Here is a 20,824-nt window from a genome sequence, read left to right as displayed (position 1 = left end):
AGCTGAGGAGAACGGAAGAGACACCCCAGGGTGCCTAAAGAGTCCTATAACCAGCGACTTGCTGGGCTGAGGAATCTCCATTTATAGGAGAAAGTGTGCGTGCAGCACACTGTGCGGGGCGCGTCGTGATGACGCGGCGGGGAAGGACGCCGGCGGCCGCACGACGTGGTTGCCAGGCAACGCCCCGATGCTCGGACGCCGGGCGTGGCGTCACCGACGCTCAGGACGTTGCCGACGCTCGGGGTGTTGCTGAGCAACGTCCTGATCGTCAGAGGACCGCCCGCCGTGCACCCCGGAGGACGGGGAGGTGACTGCACGGCGGCGGCGTCTGACACTGTGTGAGGTATAACCATTTATAATGTGGCATCCAAGCAACTATTAGTGTCAGTATTTCAAGTTGATACAGTGACAGCCTGTGCAAATTTTTGTTATACACAAGGGCCTTACACAGTGCACTGCGTCAGATCCTTGTACACTACAGTACTGTAAGACACACAGCCCAGGCATGCATATAGAATCTACTGTATATGTAGATTCTATATGCAATTAAATGAAATCCCTGGGGTAATGGATGGTCAAGCTGCCAAGACACAACCAGGCATTCATATGCATCCCCGTCTGTGTCTCTGCATCGTGACAATCCATTACCCCCAGGAATTTTATTTTTACCCCATTTGGAGTAATTTACCTCTGTTCCCCGACCACTGTAGTAGGATAAGATTTTAGTAAGGTTCCGAAATCGCACTATATAGCATGTTTGTAAAGCACATTTTTTTTTGTCCAACATCGCAAATGTAAAAGTGGTTTCAGGCCTTTAAAATGAAATCGCACGTGAAGTGACCCGGTAATGTGTGCTTTTCAGACCAACTGGTATGCGAATTCCATCACAACCATTGCTAACAATCAAACACTCCCACCTATTGGCCCACCAAAGTCCCCTAGAATATGCATCACACACCCTATATAAAGGGCACACACTCCATTTTGTGCATTGAAAGGGTGTGAGGAACACAGAATGGAGAGGAGGAAGAGAGCAGTAGAGACAAAGGGAGCATGGTGCCATAGAAGGCAGTGGCTGGCAGAAGGCAGGTGGAGCATGCTGAGCATGAGGATCAGGAGGAGGCTGTGGCTACTTGCAGGCACACTGCCAGATAGAAGGAGGTATTTGTCAGGGAGCTGGAGGAAGCTACCATTAGTGATAAGGTGGAGGGTGAGGCTGGGCAATATGAGGAGAAGGGCATGGAGAAGAAGGGTAAGGACAATGAGGAGGGTGAGGCTGCCCTTATGCCAGGTCGTACTCTCAGTGGGCGCAATGTCTGTTTTTTTTGTGAGGAAAATTGTGCCTTAATCAGGGCAATGGTGCCAGTATTCTCATTCCTTGTTGGTAAAGACCTCCCTCTGTCTATCTCTTCACTGGCTCCCCATTCCTTTCCGAGTTCTCTTTAAACTCCTCACCACCACCTACAAGGCTCTCTCCTCCTCCACCGCTCCTTACCTCTCTTCACTGATCTCTATCCACACTCCCTCCCGTCCTCTTCGCTCCATCGCTGACCGCCGACTGACCTCTCACTTTATCACCTCCTCCCACTCCTGTGTCCAAGACTTCTCTTGCGCTGCCCCCCTGCACTGAAACAACCTCCCACCACCCATCAGGCTTTCTGATTCCCTTACCTCCTTCAAGCGCTCCCTCAAAACCCACTTTTTTCGACTAGCCTATCCCTCCTCCTAACCTCTTTTGATCCTTCTATCCTGCCTCCGTTCCCATCCGCTCCTACTTATCCTATTGTTTTTCGTTCGCCCACCCACCTCCTTTTAGTATGTTAACTCTTATGAGTAGGGCCCTCCTTTCTCACGTACTCACACTACCTCTACCTCACCTGTGCTCCTGTCCTGTTCTTTCCTTCCTCTACTTCATCTTCAGTCTCCTCGACAATTTCGACACCTACTTCTGAACTGATGCTGATTTTAGTTCTACCAGCTATTCCCCTATTTATGCTGTATTTTATCAACACACCCTGTACGTTACCTTGTAATTTGTTTTTTGTTTGCTATGTTCGGCACTGCGGACACTTTGGTGCGCCTTATAAATAAACGTACTACTAAAGACAACCAGCGCACTAATATGGTGCGTAAATGCCAAATTAATGCAGTCAGCCAATAGAAGAGAAAAGATGTGAACATACAGAAACATTTCCACGATATTAAGAGACTCCTGGAAACTAAAATGGCTGCTGAGCGAAAGGAGGCCAGACAGACACGTGGAGGTGTGACAGATGAATGTTTCAAGAAATAGATAGTCCTGTGTAATGTGTTATAGGCAGCTTATGTAAAGTTCAATCCAAACATCAGGGTCCCCACACCAATAAACAGTAAATAAACAGGTAAATATCAAGATACAAATCAGATTGATCCCGCCAGCAGCGCCTCAGTGGATAGAATACATCTACCATACGCCCCTCGTAGGTTATGGGCGTATCCTCTTCTCCAATATAGAATGCTTAATTTCAATCCTCACACACACAGCTTTCCAGCAATTGCATGAGTTACTCCATATGATATGGAGTATTGAGGACCCTCAAAAAATTGAGAGATTAGAATATAGGTGGTACCATTTTTAATAAACACACAAAGTTTAAAACATCATAGAATAATCTGATGAATAAAATGGATCCCAAAGGAATAGGGGTAGAGTTTACCGGAAGAGTTGGAGAACCAGCTAAAAACAGGCTCTCAGAAGGGCAGTTGAGGTGGAATGGCAACAAGTGGACCCATCCCGTGACTTGCTATGATCTCTGTACTTAGTTTAATAACAAAGATTTGTATGCTTTATTACATCATGTGGTAACGGAATACTGATGCTGGCATCCTGACAGGATGCAGTCAAAATCCTGACGGTCAAAATCCCGAATGGGTCATAATACCGACAAGGTCAAAATCCCGACATGGTCAAAATACCGACATATAGAATGTACAGGTGAAACAGTCAACATGACTCCGTCGACAGGTCGCGAGGTCGAAATGTTTTTTTTTTACTGTTTTTTGACCCGACAAGTGCCGACAAGTGGTATTTCATGCCCTACCATCCACTAGGGCAGTGGTTCCCAAACTGTGCGCCTAAGCTCCCTGGGGTGCCTCGGGACACTTGCAGGGGTGCCTCGGGTTGGTCTTCCAGGACCAATTCAAATTATTTATGATCAATTATTTCTGGACAAAACCAGTGCTGGTGGCTGCCAATCATAAAATGTGTACATTCAGAACCAAATCCTGCCCTTTACCACATAACTGAACCTCAAGAAACACATATAAACACAATCTACTTAATTTGATATACATATTTTGGGGCCTAGGGGTGCCGTGGAAAAATTCTGATACGTGATTAGAAAAAGATTGGGAACCCCTGCACTAGGGTGTGGTGGGAGAATTAAATAGTGTGCCGAGCGCAGCGAGGCACCATGCACGAAGCATTGCGAGCAATGCGAGGGGCAGCGGTTCACTTCCAACTGTGTCCATGTCCACTGTGTCGACATTCAGGTAAAAAACCAGTGGAAAAAAACCATGTCGACCTCGCAACCTGTCGACGGAAAGTGATGTTGACTGTTTCACCTGTAAATTCTATATGTCGGTATTTTGACCTTGTCGGGATTTTAAATGTCGGGATTTTAAATGTCAGGATTTTAAATGTCGGGATTTTGACCTTGTCGGGATTTTGTCCTTGTCGGTATTATGACCCTTTCGGGATTTTGACTGTCGGGATTTCATACTGAATCCATCCTGACTAGCAGACCAAGGACCAAATGCAGATATTAATGAGGATGCCAATACTAGAATCCTGACTGCTGGCATCCTGATGATCATAAATATATGGGTGGGGTGAGTTAACGTTAGGCAGGGATGCAGAAGGTAGGTTTAGACCAGTGGTCAGGGAACTTGGTCCTCATTACCCCGCACAGTGCATGTTTTGCAGGTCTCCTCACAGAATCACAAGTGAAAAAATTAACTCCACCTGCGGACCTTATAAAATGTGTCTGTGAGTAATAAGTACACCTGTGCACCTGCTGGGTTACCAGCAAAACATGCACTGTGTGGGGTAATGAGGGCCGAGTTCCCTGACCACTGGATTAGGCACTGGTGGAGGACTTAAGGTTAGGCTGTGAGGGTAGATAGATTGAGGGAGGGTTAAAGTTAGGCACTTAGGAGGGAAGTTAGGATTATGCTGCACCATATAGGGGTTAGGTTTAGGCAGCAAGGTAGGACGGTTAGGCTTTGCATACCTGACCTGTCTGGATTCCAGGCTTTAGTATGCCCACTGCTGATTATCTGTATGTATTCCTAAATACTGGTCAGTGACAAATCTACAGTGCAGTCCATGTAGGAGTGCTGCATCAGTCAGGAATCAATACAGTCAAAGTTTAGTGAAAAAAGGAAGAAAGCAACAAATTCGAAAATAATCAAGAAGAAAATGAAGAGAAACATGCAAAACAAAAAAAAGGGGGGGGAGGGGAGAAAAGGCTTAAACTTGTGTAGTTACCTTTGCAGCATCAGATACAGAATCCCAGTTTCCTCCTGTGAGAGCATATTTCCCGCTTCCTATTCTTGCTAGTATCTCCTCTGGTGTATCTTCTGAGCCATTGGCAAATGGAGTAAAGCTATTGAGAGAATTTTTTTGTGAACCAAAGAAGAAATTGCATTGCATTAGTTCAGAACTATGCCAATGGCTATTAGTCTAGAACTAGTTCTATTAGTCCAGAACTATTCTAAATAATGTTTCTAATTGCACACTTCTGACATTTTCCATCTCAAGAAATAATTAAACCGTATATTCTACTACTTTGCCAACACCTCCTCAGATGAGAGATTATATGGGAAACCCATAATGTAACCATTCATGGCTATTTAATCAGCACAGCTTCCGCCGTTAAAATATATATATATATTTTTTTTAAAAGCATCACAAGACCTTGGGCGAGATGTACTAAGCCTTGAAAAGTGATACAAAGGAGAGTGATAAACCAACAACCAATCAATCAGCTCATACTGTACCTGTAATTTTTCAAACACAGCCTATAACATGGCAGTTACAAGCTGATTGGCTGGTGGTCAAGCACTCTTCATTTTATCGATTTTCAAGCTTAGTACATCTGGCCCAAGGTGTGCACACATTGTGCAATGTGGGTGCTGAGCGATTTTGGCTTATTATCGCTCACTGACCATATCGCACAGTGTACCTTTTTTCAGTGACTTTTCAGTTTTGATAAGTAAGCACAGAAACGTCTTAATTGCAGGAGTATGCTCCTCCAACCAGCAACCATTACAAGGCTGGTTGCAGGAGTCCTCTAGGACCACTTGGCAGCCTGTTTCAGACACCCAGCACTGTGTTACATCTGTCTTAATTTGCACCTGAAAGCCGACATCCTCACGCCCGGTGTACTGTGCAGCTGGAAGTGAAGTCCCAGCAAACAATTGCTGGAAGTGAAGTCCCACTTTCCATCCGCAGACTGAGAGCGAGACTGGTTAGTGCAGGTGAGAGACGCACTGCAGTCCACGCAGTGACGTGTGGTGAGATCAGTGGTTGGTGAGGCACTGGCAGCAGCATGACTTGGTGCAGGGGAGTGGCGGGTCCTACAAACATCAATGGTGCCATAGCAGCCGAATCCCCTGCACCTGTGGTAGTAATGCCACTGAGTATTAATGCCCCCCCCCCATCCGCGCTTCGGGATCCAACTTCCAGCATACGGCACCCAGTATCTCCTGCTGAAATCCCTTCTCCCATCTGCCCAGTCCCTGCCCTGGAGCTGTCACTTACATCTCGTGTTGGCCCTTAGGCTCCGGGCACGGCTCCTGGGTCCTCCGGCTGGATGCATGGCCCCTGACGGCAGCCTCCGCTTGTTGCACACAGAAGAAGAGGTGTCCGTGCAGCCGCCGGCTGGAGAAGGGGGGGGGGGGGTGTTTGTTGCGGAGGTCCGTGCAGTCGCAGGGTGGGAAAGGGGAGTACAGACCTCCACCCCACACAGTGGTGTGCAGACCTTCACTCCGCACAGGGGGTGTGCGGAGGTTTCATCATGTGCATGCCAGGGGAGGTGTGGGTATCCATGCAGCCGCTGGTGGGGGGCGGAATGCGTAGGTCCGTGTACCCGCCGGGTGGGAAAGGAGGGTGGGGGGATGTGCGTAGGTTTCATCATGCCCATGCTAGGGAAGGTGTGAGTGTCCGTGCAGCCGCCGGGTGTGAAAGGGGGGGTGGAGGTCTGTACCCAGTGCAGCTGGCCTGGGTTGCTTCTGCTGTGCTGACCAATGGCAGCTTCCTCTCTGACAGGGGCGTGCTTTGAAAGCATGTCCCTGTCACTGAGGCACCGCTATAGGTGCCGCTTATAGAGGTTTACTTAATGGGAATTTGCAGCCTGGTGCTTGGCCCTGCCCCCTGCCCGCCCCTTGATCCATGAACCTTAACATTAACAGTCGGAGGCACTGCTCTAGGTGCCTCCGAAATAGTAAAGTAACAAATTATGGTGTCAAAATTAATAGATTAATATAAAGCAGATACTTATGACACATAATATGTGTCATAAGTATATTCTTTGTATTATTTTATTATGTTTATCACTAATGACAGGGGCACTGCCTCCCCTGACTGCACATCCCTGAGTCCACGCCTCCGTGCACCGGTGGGGTTGCTGAACACCTTCGGCTTGCTGATGTCACCAACACATGCTAGACACAGGCAGGTGAGAGACGCTGTGTCACGCTTGTCAGCAAGCCCGTCCGGCCCCATTTGGCAGACGCCAAAATTGGAAGATACAGCTCACCTTCCATTACATCATCATCCATTACAATCATCGGGACCCCTGCTGTGAGTATCGTGAGCCCAATACCACAGCAGTTACCTGTGGCAAAAATTGTATCAGTATTCTTGGCAAGTAATTTGTTTTAACCAAGTGACTCTTCACCGGGCACGTTGAGGATTGTGCAGTACATGTGTGAATTTATTCATAATCACACAGCATTGTTTGATTGCTATATAATTACATATAGCAAATAGATATTTGTTTTATAATCATACTTGATTTTTTTTTTAAGTTATTTGAATTTTAATTTATGTATGTAATGCACATATTTTAATCTGTGGTGGCCACCACAATTATATTACAATTAAATATAATAGTATTATTACAACTAAATAAATATAATTACTATACTGATTGGTCATGTGAATTGATACATGGTGTGACTATATAAATCCAGCGCAGTGCTTCCCTCCCCCCTTTTTTTTTTCATTTCTATAAATTGACACTGTTTGTACCCTAGGGTTTAAACAGTGCCATATTAACAAGTGTGTAGACATCAACACACTAGAAGCCTGCAGCTTTTAAACCATTTCTATCCATATATCTGAATATTTAGTAGAAATAATTTTTCTTATGTATTTTTTTTTGTTTCTGTTTTAATAAGCGCCTAATAATTTAGGGGTTTATTCTGCTTGGTACGGAGGGACCATATACGGGCGGATCGGGTTTTTTTTTCATCTGCGCATGCGTAGCTTTCGCAATGCGCATGTGCGGCGACCTCACACCACTCACGGACGGGTCTCTCCATGCGAAAAAACCTGTCCGCAAGAGTACGGTTATTGTGGGCGTCATGTGGGCGTTTTTATGGGAGCGGCCGGAATAATGAGGAAAACTGGGTGTAAACATGGGCGTAAACGGGGGTGTGCACACAAAATGTACGGTGCCACAACCGCCTCGATCGGCTAACGCACCGTGCATTTTGGACCAAAAACAGGCGGACTCCAAAGATAGCTCCAGACCACCCCTAGAGCTACTGCATGAGAGCGGATGCCTGGGTCTGCTAATTAACGCTGATTACTACACCTGAATGTAATAAGCAATGTTGCAGATTTCACTACCTGCAAGCCACACACAGCCCTCAAACACATTGGAAGCATATCTTTCTACACTTCTCTACATGTAAAGGTTGGTTTAATTTTAGGATTTTAGGTAAGATTCATTCTAAGACCTGCTTATATATGTCAAGGTAGTTATTTTATAACCATCTACATCCATTCAGAAAGTGTTTTGGTATACTTTAAAAAGCAGGACACTGAATTCACAGAAGTTGACATGTGTCAACTTTTTCACTGTAACACAAACATAACAGTTTGTTTTTTATATGGAAAAAGACACATAAACCACATCTAAGAGCAACAAGGATGTTTTTGGACTCAATTTGTACTTGCACTGTGACGTACGCTCAGATATACGGAAGGAGTCGGTGTGAAAACGGACAACATCTGTCTGTACACGGTGGCATACGCTCTGATGTACGCCAGGTATCGGTGGCTAAGAGGGAGATCCATCCTTACACGGTGGCGTACGCTCAAGTGTACGCCACTCCCCATTGTCGGTGTTTGTGATCGTCCGTGTGCGGCTGTTCTGTGGGCGGACTTTCGCTCACCTCGAGCGTACGGGAAACGTACGGTGAAACTGACCGTACGTACGTTTCACCGACCTAACCAGAATAAGGCCCTTAGTGTATATTTTGAGATACTATTACGAGTGTCAGACTCTGATGTACTGCATACATGTCTCTGGTGACATAACTACTTATTCTGTATTACATTAAGTTGCTGTTATACACTAGTACAATATGGCCTTTTTTTCACCAAATTTTGACCCATTGGACGATAAATCATGGAAAAAGTGTAATATCGTATGACATTTACTTCAAATCCGATGCATGGTCCAGTGCGCATCAGATCAGATCCATCGTATACAAAGCTGTATGCGATACCTCAGCTTAGTGTGTGGGAGTTTAGTTATGTCATATGCACATGCTACTGCAAGAGTTATATCCACGGAGAGCTATATCCATGGGTATTACACCAAGTAATGCTGTTCCTACTAGTGGTGCTTGGCTGCCATCAGCAGACAGATGCTGTCAGGAACCCCGGTTCTCAGACCGCTCGCGTGCGCCCCTTAACGGCACGCTGGGGTAATATACTCCGCAGATTAGCTGCCGGTACAGTCTGTAATCCCTGGTGTGATGTCTCCTGCTTCCAAGTCATCCCCTGCGTCACTTAGAGCTCCAGATGTATTCCCTGATCAGATTGCGGGTCACATGATCCAGGTAAGCTCCAACTGACTTCCTGGTCTGTGTGCTGCTGCTGCGGCTGATTCTCTCACCTGCATCTGATTCCCTCATTACCTGGAGGGATAAAAGCCTGTCTCACAGTCTCCTCCCCGTCTTGAACAACTCGTCAGTTTCCCCTGAGAGTTCTCCAGCGTCAGCTCCTGTCAAGACTCCCCACTTGCTCCAGAGGTCCGGTTTCCTGAGTCCGCTGTTACCTGTGTCATTCTCAGCGTCCCTGGTCATTCCACTCCTGCCAGAAGCTTCCATGAGTTCCATCTGCCGTGTGGTCCAGCCTTCTCTGTGCAGCCCAGGTTGTCTCCTCAGCGTCCGGATACCAGTGGATTCCCATGCCCGTCTCCTCTCGGCTCCCAGGCCGCTCCAGCGATCCCCAGTGATCCCCAGTGATCTCCAGTGATCTCCAGTGATCTCCAGCGATCCCCAGTGAACTCCAGTGAACTCCAGCGATCCCCAGTGACCTCCAGTGATCCCCAGTGATCACCATCGATTTTCCCTCCGGCTCCCAGGCCGCATCTCACGGTACTCAGTCCCCATCACTGTGTACATCCTGTTATACATATTCCTCTGTGCCCTCCGTGTTGCTACCAAGCATTCAGTGCCATCGATCACCATCGATGGTTTAAGTACCCCTCAAACATCTTTGCTCTAGAGACTCCAGAGTATCAAACCCTGCTAAAGCCACAGAGGAACCTGGGCAGAGGACCGCGACCTGGTCGGCAGTTGCAGCTAAGTCCATATCCCCTTGCGGGGGTCCCTGGTGAATACCGCTGTCGGCTTAGACCCCGTGCCTCTGCTTTAGGTCTCAGCCAATCCTCTGTGTCCCCGGCAGGTTATTCTCATCTATCCTCCGTACATGAACTCCAGCTACCTCAAGCCTCCCCGCTTCCGGTTCCCTGCGCCCTCCACTGGCGCACCCAGGTCAGTGCCGGGAACACAGCTAGTCCAGGCCGTGACAGATGCATTTATCCATATAGGGAAGTTGGAACACATGTTTCTATTATCTACTCTACTGTGCTCTATCTGTCTCTCAATACATTTTGCAGCTGTGTCACAATGAAGTGGCAATAACGTACTCTTGAAAGGAACAATAATTGAGTAATTATTTATGTTACAGGTAAAGAGACCATATAAGCACCTCTAATGGTGTGTACACACCTGAGATGTGCCGTGCGATGTGATCCCTGATGCGATCAGATCGCATCAGATCGCATGGCATGCATGCAATGGCATACAATTTTGACTATATAGTCAAGGCAGGCAAGACTTTCTGCCGTGCGATATGGGAGCGCACATCGGGATCGCAAGGGTTAAAACTGTTGCGATCTGCATGCGATCTGCGTGCGATACCGATGCGATTTTGACTATATAGTCAGAGTCACAGGGTGATTGTACAAGTGTGTACACACCATAACAATTTGGGTTTTTAAAACCTGAGAGCAAATATTGAATTTATCAGATTCTTTATTAATCAAGCATATATGCTCATATGGGGTCTGTGTCAGCCGTGATTGCTGATCTGCAAACTTACAGAGACCTGTGAGTAGAAAGCCGCTGCCCAGTCTGAAAGAGAGGACACCTCTTGTTAAATTGTGAGAGAATCCCACCACACCTCTTTCCCTTGATGTTTCATGTTGTGTCTTAAATGTGTAATAATAGAGAAGTTATTTAGAGATAAGTATATATAGATACATAGCCTAAGACATAACCAGGGCCGGATTATAATGGGGGCACAAGGGTTCAGTGCCCCTGGGCCCCCCTCTAGCTAGGGGCCCCCTGTGGTTGGCAAGTATTTTTTATTTTTTTTAGCTAAGGGTTTTGTGCATGGGAGTGGGGTAGTGCTGCAGCTTCACCTATCTGCCAATGTGACAATGATTAATGGTGCTGAGCATTCGGAGCCAAGTGTGCAGTGCATTACTGGGAGTTGACTAAGTCCCATGACACTTTGCACCAGAGGGCAGAGGCTGAGACGTTTGTGCTGAGCTCTGATTGGTGGAGCTCATTACATGCTTCTCAGGCCCATGGATAACAGCAGCAGCAGCCTAGTCATGGGAGGGTTTTTAATCAGAGGTAGCACTGGGACTGTGAGGTCTCCTACAGAGTAAGGTGCAGAGGGACAAACACAGGCTTTTCATGTGGTATGTATGTATGTATGTATGTATGTATGTATGTATGTGTGTGTGTGTGTGTGTGTGTGTGTGTGTGTGTGTATGTATATATATATATATATATATATATATCCCCTGAAGTTACCCATTGACCAAGTTTATACTGCCTTTACTCTGTTTTTTGACAGTGTAATATTCCCCCATGCAATTTACGGCCAGTAATGACAAGTGCAAGGGGGCCCCCCTGTCTAAAGTGCCCCGGGCCTCCGAAGGCTTAATCTGGCACTGGGCATTACAATTGTACTATCAGGTTTTAGGCCAAAATTTATGGCCAATGGGATATGACAGTTTATTACTAATATATGCCTTCGCATTTACTTATGTCCTGAATGTAATTCTATGATTTCAAATTTTATACTGTACGATGTTCATGGAGGACTTATTTGTCTACTCAGTCCTCATTGTTAATTCAGCAACATATATATATAAGTGATGTCGACCCGGCACTCCACTGGCTTAAGATCATATACCTGGGTGCCTTTGCTGGATAGGATAGGTAGAAGATAGTGAAGATGTAACCCACTCGGGGTGATGCATCACACGGCACTCCAGGAATTTTGGTGAATTCAAAGCAGATTTATTTGCAACAGTTTCGAGGTTACTAGGCCCCTTCGTCAGGCTTACAGCAAGAATTCTTGCTGTAAGCCTGACGAAGGGGCCTAGTAGCCTCGAAACTGTTGCAAATAAATCTGCTTTGAATTCACCAAAATTCCTGGAGTGCCGTGTGATGCATCACCCCGAGTGGGTTACATCTTCACTAATATATATATATATATATATATATATATATATATATATATATATATATATATATATATATATATATATATATATATATATATATATATATATATATATATATATATATATATATATATATATAGCGTGGACAAGAAAAGGCGGCACTCCAAGGATTTAGATTCAAGTAGTGTATTCAAAAGATTGACCATCTTTTGAATACACTACTTGAATCTAAATCCTTGGAGTGCCGCTTTTTCTTGTCCACGCTGTTTGATTCGTTTGGAAGGCACCGAGGTAGCTATCATTGGAGGGGAGAGTGCCGGACCGTCCTCTACGCGTGTATATATATATATATATATATATTATTGTAGTAAGTTGTTTAAAAAAGATTTTTGCTGTCCAGTTGCAAATTCATTCGCAATTTACGAACCATCCATTCCAGACTGTACAAATGTGAGTAAGTCTGAGCCTTCTACAACTCTGTGACAGACAGGGTGGAAGTGGTCATCGCTGATGTCACATACCCTCCTCAAAAAGGCCTGGCCACACCTGCGTTTTTTACACCACTTCAAGAAAATGTCAGGATTCCGCCCAGACACGATGGCTATGTACTCGCAGTGACCAAACTGTGAGTACATAGCAGTCAGGAATTTTGCTGCTAGCTACAGTTGTACATGCTCCCTGCGACCGATGCACATGTGCAGTTGTTTGCTAATCGACCAATCATCTCTCTATCAGGCCTATACTTCACTGTTTTCAGTTGCTATATTATTTATCCTTACCCTGCAATCATGGTGTAAAGTAGAATACCTAAGCTCCAGATGTCACATGCTGCATCATAGCCTTGACGTTTTAGAACCTGTCAAGAAAACAAAATGAATACAGGCTTTCTATTAATAAGAGCAGTGATAGTTTATAGTAAAGCAGCTATTATTATCTTTTTTATTACAGATAGATTACTCTTTATTTATAAACATTTTATGTAATAGCAATTTACATTTCTTTTATGATCAATATTTTTACTACCAATAATATAGTTAATATACAGAAGTACATTTTTTATTCAAAGCTAAACCTCAGGTTGGAAATCATAATTTGAAACGTAAATGAAAAAGGTTGAGATTTAAATGAAGTTGGAAATGTGGTAAGCATTATAATGATCACTTATACCCCTTTCTTTTTTTTTTTTAATTCAATAATTTTTATTAAAAATTTTCATTTTTTCCAAAAACAAAAAAAACTATTTCCGACAAAAACAAAGTAGGTGATTAACATATTAAGATAAGCGGTATTTTGGGTACATTGGTGGATGTGCACAGTTAGGATTTACACAGTATTAATTAACTTTACCACTGTAGCAGAAACATTGCAACCCGAAGGCGCCATCCGGGCATACATATCAGGATATAACAGAGTGCGTCTACAGGGCAAGCGTTAGAATAATACCTCAGACCCAAATGAAGAAAAAAAGATATACACATATATATATATATATATATTGTGGGGTTTTAGCATCAAACGGGTAGGCACAGGTGAGGATTTGGCACAGACTTAGACAGTGACATCACGGCTTGGGTCCAAAACAGGGCTTGCCTGAGTTTTATTGCAGCACTCAGAGCAAGAAACTAACAACAGCCTTTACACTTCAGGCAAAACAGAAAACAAAAACCTGCTCGTCTGAGCTCTAACTAAACAGAATAAACGTCCCTCTCTATACCAGGGCCACACTATGTGACACTGGACGCATACAGCCGATATAGATCAAGTAATGCAGTACTTACAGCCTTGTCTCTCTCTAGCAGCAGCTTACTGCCTCCAACACCCAGGGAGAGAGAGAGCCCTAAGGAGAGGGCTGACTCCTTTTTAAAGAATCAGGTGTTCTCCTGATTACCAGCCCAGGACAGAACACCCTTTGTAAGCCGGAGCTTACCACACAGATTGAAATAGCCTGCAGTCTATATGCCATAAGACAGGATTCTAGGGGAAAAGTACCTGCCGTCTATGACTTTCCCTGCCACTGTCTTACATACCCTCCCCCTCTGTTCGAACCTGTGGGGTCGGACACTGTCTGCCAACTGGCAGTATGTTCGGGATAGGGCATCGGCATTACCCTGAAGCCTTCCTGCTCTGTGTTCCACTGTAAATTTGAAATTTTGCAAATTGAGAAACCATCTCATGACCCTTGCATTTCTCTCTTTGGCTTGGTACATCCATGTAAGTGGGGAGTGGTCAGTGATTAATCTAAAGGAGCGTCCTAAGAGATAGTACTTTAGGGATTCAAGGGCCCACTTGATCGCTAAGCACTCCCGCTCGACTATACTGTAGTTTCTCTCCGTAGGTGTGAGCTTCCTGCTCAAATATGTTACCGGGTGTTCCTCTCCACCAACTTCTTGGGAGAGGACAGCACCTAGTCCCACATCAGAAGCATCAGTCTGTACGACAAACTCTTTTTTAAAATCTGGAGTGATCAGGACTGGTTGATTACAAAGGGCCACTTTTAATTCTTGGAATGCCCTTTCAGCCTCTGGGTTCCAGCTGACCATAACTGCCCTATCTCCTTTGGTAAGATCGGTTAGGGGCGCTGCTATGGTTGCAAACTGGGGAATGAACCTACGGTAATACCCCAGAATTCCCAAAAAAGCCCTGACTTGTTTTTTTGTCGAAGGACGAGGCCAGTCTTGGATAGCCTCCACTTTATTTATTTGTGGCTTTATTATACCTCTCCCGATAACATACCCCAGGTAACGTTTTTGGACCTCCCCAGATATGGCCTGTCTACGCGCTTCTGGTACTCTATAGGGTTTTAAGCGTACCCGAACTCCAGGTTCGGTGACAATGTCATGTTTTATGGCTGTGGTGCGCCCTGGAAGTTCTGAGAACACATCATAATTCCTTTGTACTAACTCTTTAGTTTCCTGCTTCTGGGATTTGGACAGGGTCTCTGACACCCGCACCTCTGGGCTATCACTAGAGGGGGCACTTACAGCTGTCAAAGTCTCTCTGTCTTTCCAGGGTTTAATTAAGTTCACATGGTACAACTGTTCTGGCTTCCGTTTACCTGGTTGATACACTTTATAATTTACACTTCCCACTTTTTTATCTACCCGATACAGTAGATCCTGGTTAATGGCCATCTTTGGGAACTCTTTGTCAGCATTGGGGTATTGGGGCTCACCATTTATGACTTTAGGATTTTCCCTAGCTCTTAATAAGGTGGGATCTCTAAGTTGAGCAGTCCCAAAATTTTCACGTGACATCTCTAGCTCAGGCATGTCACCTGCTTCTTCCTGCTCCTCAGCTTCACCTGCAAGAACAGCTAGGGGAAAACGGTGAGATTCAATAGTGGTCACCCCTACCGTTTGAACCTCAGTATCCTGATCAAAAGGCTCAGGACTAATCACAGGGCACACATTCTCATTATTAACAGCATTTCTAGTGCAGTGTACACTCTGTTTCCACAAGTCCCAGAACAATGGGAAGTCTCTTCCCAGGATCACACTATGCATCAGGGTCTTTACCACGCCCACTTCATGGGACACAGTTCCACAAGTACTCTTTAGCTGGACTAAAGCTGTGGGATACTCCTTGGTGTCCCCATGTATGCAGAAGACCCCTATGTAACGTCCTGTGAGTGTCCCAGGGTCTACCAAGCTGGCATGGACGAGAGTAACTAAACTCCCAGAGTCCAGTAGAGCCCTCCCGGGATAACCATCCACCTTTACATGACATATTTGCTGTCCAGTTTCTGACACAGTCTCAGCAGAGAAAACAGAACGTGCATATAAAGAGCTTCGCCTGGCTGTATCACACTCCATTGGCTCAGAAGTAAGGGGGCAATTGGCAGCAATATGCCCAGGTCCATGACAACGCCAACACTGTATGCGGCCCCAGTCTTTTTGCGACCCAGGTTTGGACCCTACTGTCCCTTGGGAACGCCTCTCCACTGTTTGTTCCCCATCTAGGCCACCTCCCTTTACAACATTATTCACCCCTCTAGTAAACGGAACAGTCTTACCAGATGATCCGGCCGATTTGCTGTTCTTGAGGGTGGAATGTCCAGGAGGCACTTCTTGGATTAGATTTTCAGTAGCTCTGTACCTCTCAACCAAGTTGACAAGCCCCTCGGCATCATTAGGGTCGCCGTGACCGACCCAGCGCTGAACCTTTGGAGGTAAGGAACAAAGATACTTGTCCAGCACGACTCTCTCCACGATCTGCGCTGGTGTAGACTCCTCTGGCTGTAGCCATTTCCTTACCAGGTGGACCAGGTCATACATTTGGGACCGCGCAGGTAACTGTTCAGAAAAAGTCCAGTTATGCACCTTCCGGGCACGCACACTCATGTTTACGCCTAAGCGAGCAAGGATCTCTCCCTTGAGTTTCGCGTAGTCGTTAGCATCCTGCTCACTCAGATCAAAATACGCCTTTTGTGGTTCTCCAGTTAGAAAAGGTGCTACCACACCTGCCCATTGATCCACGGGTAACTGTTCACGCTCTGCTACACGTTCAAACACCGCAAGAAAGGCCTCTACATCATCCGTGAGAGTCATCTTTTGCAGAGATTTCTGTACTGCAGCCCGTGTGGTTGGAAGCAAGGGTTGGGGTGTTTGCACACTCTGCGCCACACTCTTAGCCACATTCTGTATTTGCTCTTGTAATTGCAGATTAATTTGCTGCTGTTCCTTTAAGGCTAGTCTGTTGGATTCAAGCAGCAAAACATTGGTTTCAGCCTGGGCACGCATGGCCTCCTCATGCACCTTTTGCTGACATGCGTTTGCCTGCACCAAGTGTTTTAAAAGGTCCTCCATTTTAACAGTCTCCTGTTGCAGTGTTACAGCAGCCTTCAGCCAGGACATGCAAGTATCAGTGCACTCCAGACACTCACTTGTGGCTGGTTGCCTTTAGCAACAACTTCCAGCTTGCTGTAGCAAAAGTCCTATAGTTCGATGTATGTCTCTTTAAGTGAGATGCTTGCTCGCATTCTCCACCATATGTGGGGTTTTAGCATCAAACGGGTAGGCACAGGTGAGGATTTGGTACAGACTTAGACAGTGACATCACGGCTTGGGTCCAAAACAGGGCTTGCCTGAGTTTTATTGCAGCACTCAGAGCAAGAAACTAACAACAGCCTTTACACTTCAGGCAAAACAGAAAACAAAAACCTGCTCGTCTGAGCTCTAACTAAACAGAATAAACGTCCCTCTCTATACCAGGGCCACACTATGTGACACTGGACGCATACAGCCGATATAGATCAAGTAATGCAGTACTTACAGCCTTGTCTCTCTCTAGCAGCAGCTTACTGCCTCCAACACCCAGGGAGAGAGAGAGCCCTAAGGAGAGGGCTGACTCCTTTTTAAAGAATCAGGTGTTCTCCTGATTACCAGCCCAGGACAGAACACCCTTTGTAAGCCGGAGCTTACCACACAGATTGAAATAGCCTGCAGTCTATATGCCATAAGACAGGATTCTAGGGGAAAAGTACCTGCCGTCTATGACTTTCCCTGCCACTGTCTTACAATATATATATATATATATATATATATATATATATATATATATATATATATATATTAAGTTATATTACGGAGAATAATTATCAGTTGGAAACTCTAACCTAACCCAATATTACTATTAAAGTAAAATATACCTCCCCTAAAGCCCAAAGCAACCCTCCCACCCTGTACAACCCAACCCCAACTAAGGCGTACCTGGATCCCAATAACAACCCTATACCACACTAAGCCATCCCACTAAAACTATCCTATACTGACCTAAACACACAACACCCCTCACCCCCCCCCCCACCCCCCTCCCCCTTAGAGGAATTAAAAAAAAAGGGTTCAGGATATTAAAAAGAATATGTTGAGGGCTATATACTTAGGACCCTAAAACAAACTAAATATATCGAGCTCCCCCACTCAAACATCCAAATACAATATACCTTAGATGTTAAACAGTGTATGTATATATATATATATATATATATATATATATATATATATATATATATAAATAAAATAAAGAAAAGCATCTTTCAGGGGGTAATAATAGAAATTGAGTATGGGTTAGACATAGGGGGTTATCCAAATTGCAATATGATGTATAAATTTAGTCCGACCACTTTTCCAATCCAGGAAAATATAAGGAGAAAGGACCAGTGTCTCCATCTTCATCATAGGGAAAAGGAGAATAAGTTCCATAATACAGATGTGACCAGATCCAGTATGTTGATTACATGATATGTAGATAGGACCGGATGAAGCATACAGCAGCATATGTGAAACACCGAGGCCTGGTATCAGGCATATTTTCAATTATTGAGATAGTGCTCTGTGGGTAGTCGTCTTGGATATCCAAAGGGGCATAGACCGTATAAGTCACGATGTCAGTACGCATACATGCAGTATCGTCAGGCGCGACAGCATGTGCAGTATCATTATACAAAGGAAGAGGATTAGCTTGCTGTAGATCAGTAAGTCTGGCTAAAAGCCTATCAGTAAAGGAGGTAATAGCTTGTAGGATATGACACACAGAAGCTTCCATCTTGAGCTTGGTGAAAGCAGTAGACAAGAGAGCACTTTCCCAGCCACAGGATATCTCCAGGGGGAAATAGGGACGGCTAGCACGACCCAATAATGTATCCGGAAAGGCAACACCAAGTCCTTCCATACCTTAACCTCTCTTAGTATATGTATTCCAGTAGATAAAGCACATATAGACAAGGCTTAGGAAATCAAATATTAAGCAGATGCGCTTCACCAGGATGCCGATTGAAGATTTAGAGAACTGCGCTCTGGTCTGATCCTCACCACAATGCAGGTACCACCAGGCAGTCTCAGCACGTACCATCAGTTGTAATATAGGGAATCCAGAGTGCCGGCAGGCAATAACAGATATCTATTTCCGCTGGGCCCAGGAGAGTTATAGTAAGTGTATGCAGACGCCACAGCCCCAGTGTCGCGTGGGCAAGATGGCGCCAAAGCTCCCTGCGTGGCCCGCGGCAGCGCAACCCAAACGGGAGCGATCCCCGCTTTCCCCGCTGTATATACAGGGAGCAGTCAGCACCTGTTGCTCCCACCCACTACAACAGCCGGAGAGGCAGCGCAAGTGTGGGGTCTCGACGGTACAGAAGAAACTCCAGCAGAGTCCGGAAATCAACTTATGTGTAGGCCGCAGCCCCCCGTCTCCTCCAGTCCAGCAGCCAAGTGGCCTCAGGGATCCACCAGCGGGGTGCAGGTCAGTCAGCAGGATCTCCCACGCCCGTTGCAGGAATCAGGGTCCACGTAGGCAGCAGATCAGGAGATATTTCAGGATGTTTAGAGGGAGCACAGGAGATCTGCTGCCTACTCCATAGACGTCCAGGCAACGCCCCCCACTTATACCCCTTTCAGACAGAAAAAACCCCCCGGGAATTTCCCTGGTCCAGGAGGGTAGACCCGGGTTTCTTTTCCGTCTGAGAAGGTCAACCCTGGTCTAAAATACCAGGGCTTCAACCCAGGAATTTACCTGGGTTTTTCCTGGGTCTGAATTCCAAAAACCCTGGTCGCCGGCTGTCTGAAAGGAAACGACCTGGGTTTTTGGGATTATTACACATTGTTAGGTACTGATTGGCTCTACTGGTGGGGTGCTGGCTGAGGATGGGCCTCTCTGATTGGCTGGGAGGGCATGTCAATGGGGCTGGCCTCTGAGGTCATTAGGTAGCTGAAGAAAGGATAGCATGGCCCACTGGAAGAAGCAAGAGGTGAGAGCTGCTGGCAGGGAGAGAGGAGGAGGATATCGGCAAACAGATGACTGGGACAGTCAAAGATGCCACAGTGTACTCAAACATTGCAAATATACTGACAGCCATGTGAGGTAACATGTACCTTCCAGTATATAAAAACAATAACACTTGTTTACAACATATCCTTGTGTCATGCCATGGTTAATGCAATGCAGTGAGCAGTCACCACCCACTTTTGATGACCTCATCTCTGTATGCCTTTAAAACTGTCCTTTTCTTATGACACACAGAGATTTGCAGGAAAAATCCGGCTTCTGTGTGAAAGGGGTCGACACGGGAAATACCCGGGTTTTTGTTGCTGTGTGAAAGGGGGTCAGCACCTTTCAGCCTAGTTCTTCCCGGGTTTTTGTATCCGGGAAATACCTGGGTTTTTGGGGATTTTCTGTCTGAAAGGGGTACCATAGGAACCTGCTTAAGGTAAATTGGTGTGAGTTGTGGTAATTATCAAATAGTATTCGCTGGGTCTGTGTAGTCAGGACTATGGGGCCATTTCATTCAGTTTCTAGTTATACCCGTTCTCACTGCTGCAAAAACCTGGGTTTTCACAAGGGCAAGCAGTAATTTCCGTGTCCTGTCTCAGTGTGAAAGGGTCTTTGTGAAATTCCTGGGTGTTATGCCCTGGGAATTAGACACTGTTTTTTTGCAGTGTTTTTCCTGGGTAATACATGGGTGTATGGCAGTGTGAAAAGATCCAGGTTTTTCTCACAAAATGCAAAAAAGCAAGTTCATTGGGGGATGTAATCATGTGATATGTGACAGCCAGCCAATAAACGCTGGTTCTAAACAGCCAATCACAGCAATTTGTACAAATTTCCTAACACCCAATCAAATTCCACACACTTGTTGGAAGGCAGACCATGGAAAGCAGTGAAAGGGGCAGACACGGGAAATTTCCGGGTCTGAGGTGCAGTGAAGGGGGTCTGTTGAGCTGAGAAGCTCTGTGCCCCGCCAAAAATCCGGCAAGAAAAACCCAGGATTTTGCAGGGGCGGCAAT

At 45.7% G+C, this 20,824-nt stretch overlaps 1 protein-coding gene across 1 annotated transcript in view; it reads right to left on the bottom strand.

Annotated features, from left to right (window-relative positions):
* Nucleotides 1–20,824, bottom strand: part of RPS6KA2 (ribosomal protein S6 kinase A2) — a 178,964-nt gene that overhangs the window by 14,659 nt on the left and 143,481 nt on the right. Inside the window, exons 18-19 of the mRNA XM_083176465.1 lie at nt 12,827–12,903; nt 4,529–4,646 (exon numbers count right to left, since the gene is read on the bottom strand). Coding sequence (XP_083032591.1) covers nt 4,529–4,646; nt 12,827–12,903 — 195 coding nt within the window. The remainder of the gene's footprint in view (nt 1–4,528; nt 4,647–12,826; nt 12,904–20,824) is intronic.

This window comes from Crinia signifera, chromosome 3 (assembly GCF_055691185.1).
Source record: "Crinia signifera chromosome 3, ASM5569118v1, whole genome shotgun sequence".
Taxonomy (NCBI): Eukaryota; Metazoa; Chordata; class Amphibia; order Anura; family Myobatrachidae; genus Crinia; species Crinia signifera.
Note: the sequence above shows the minus strand (reverse complement) of the source record. Positions and strands in the feature narration are given on the sequence as shown.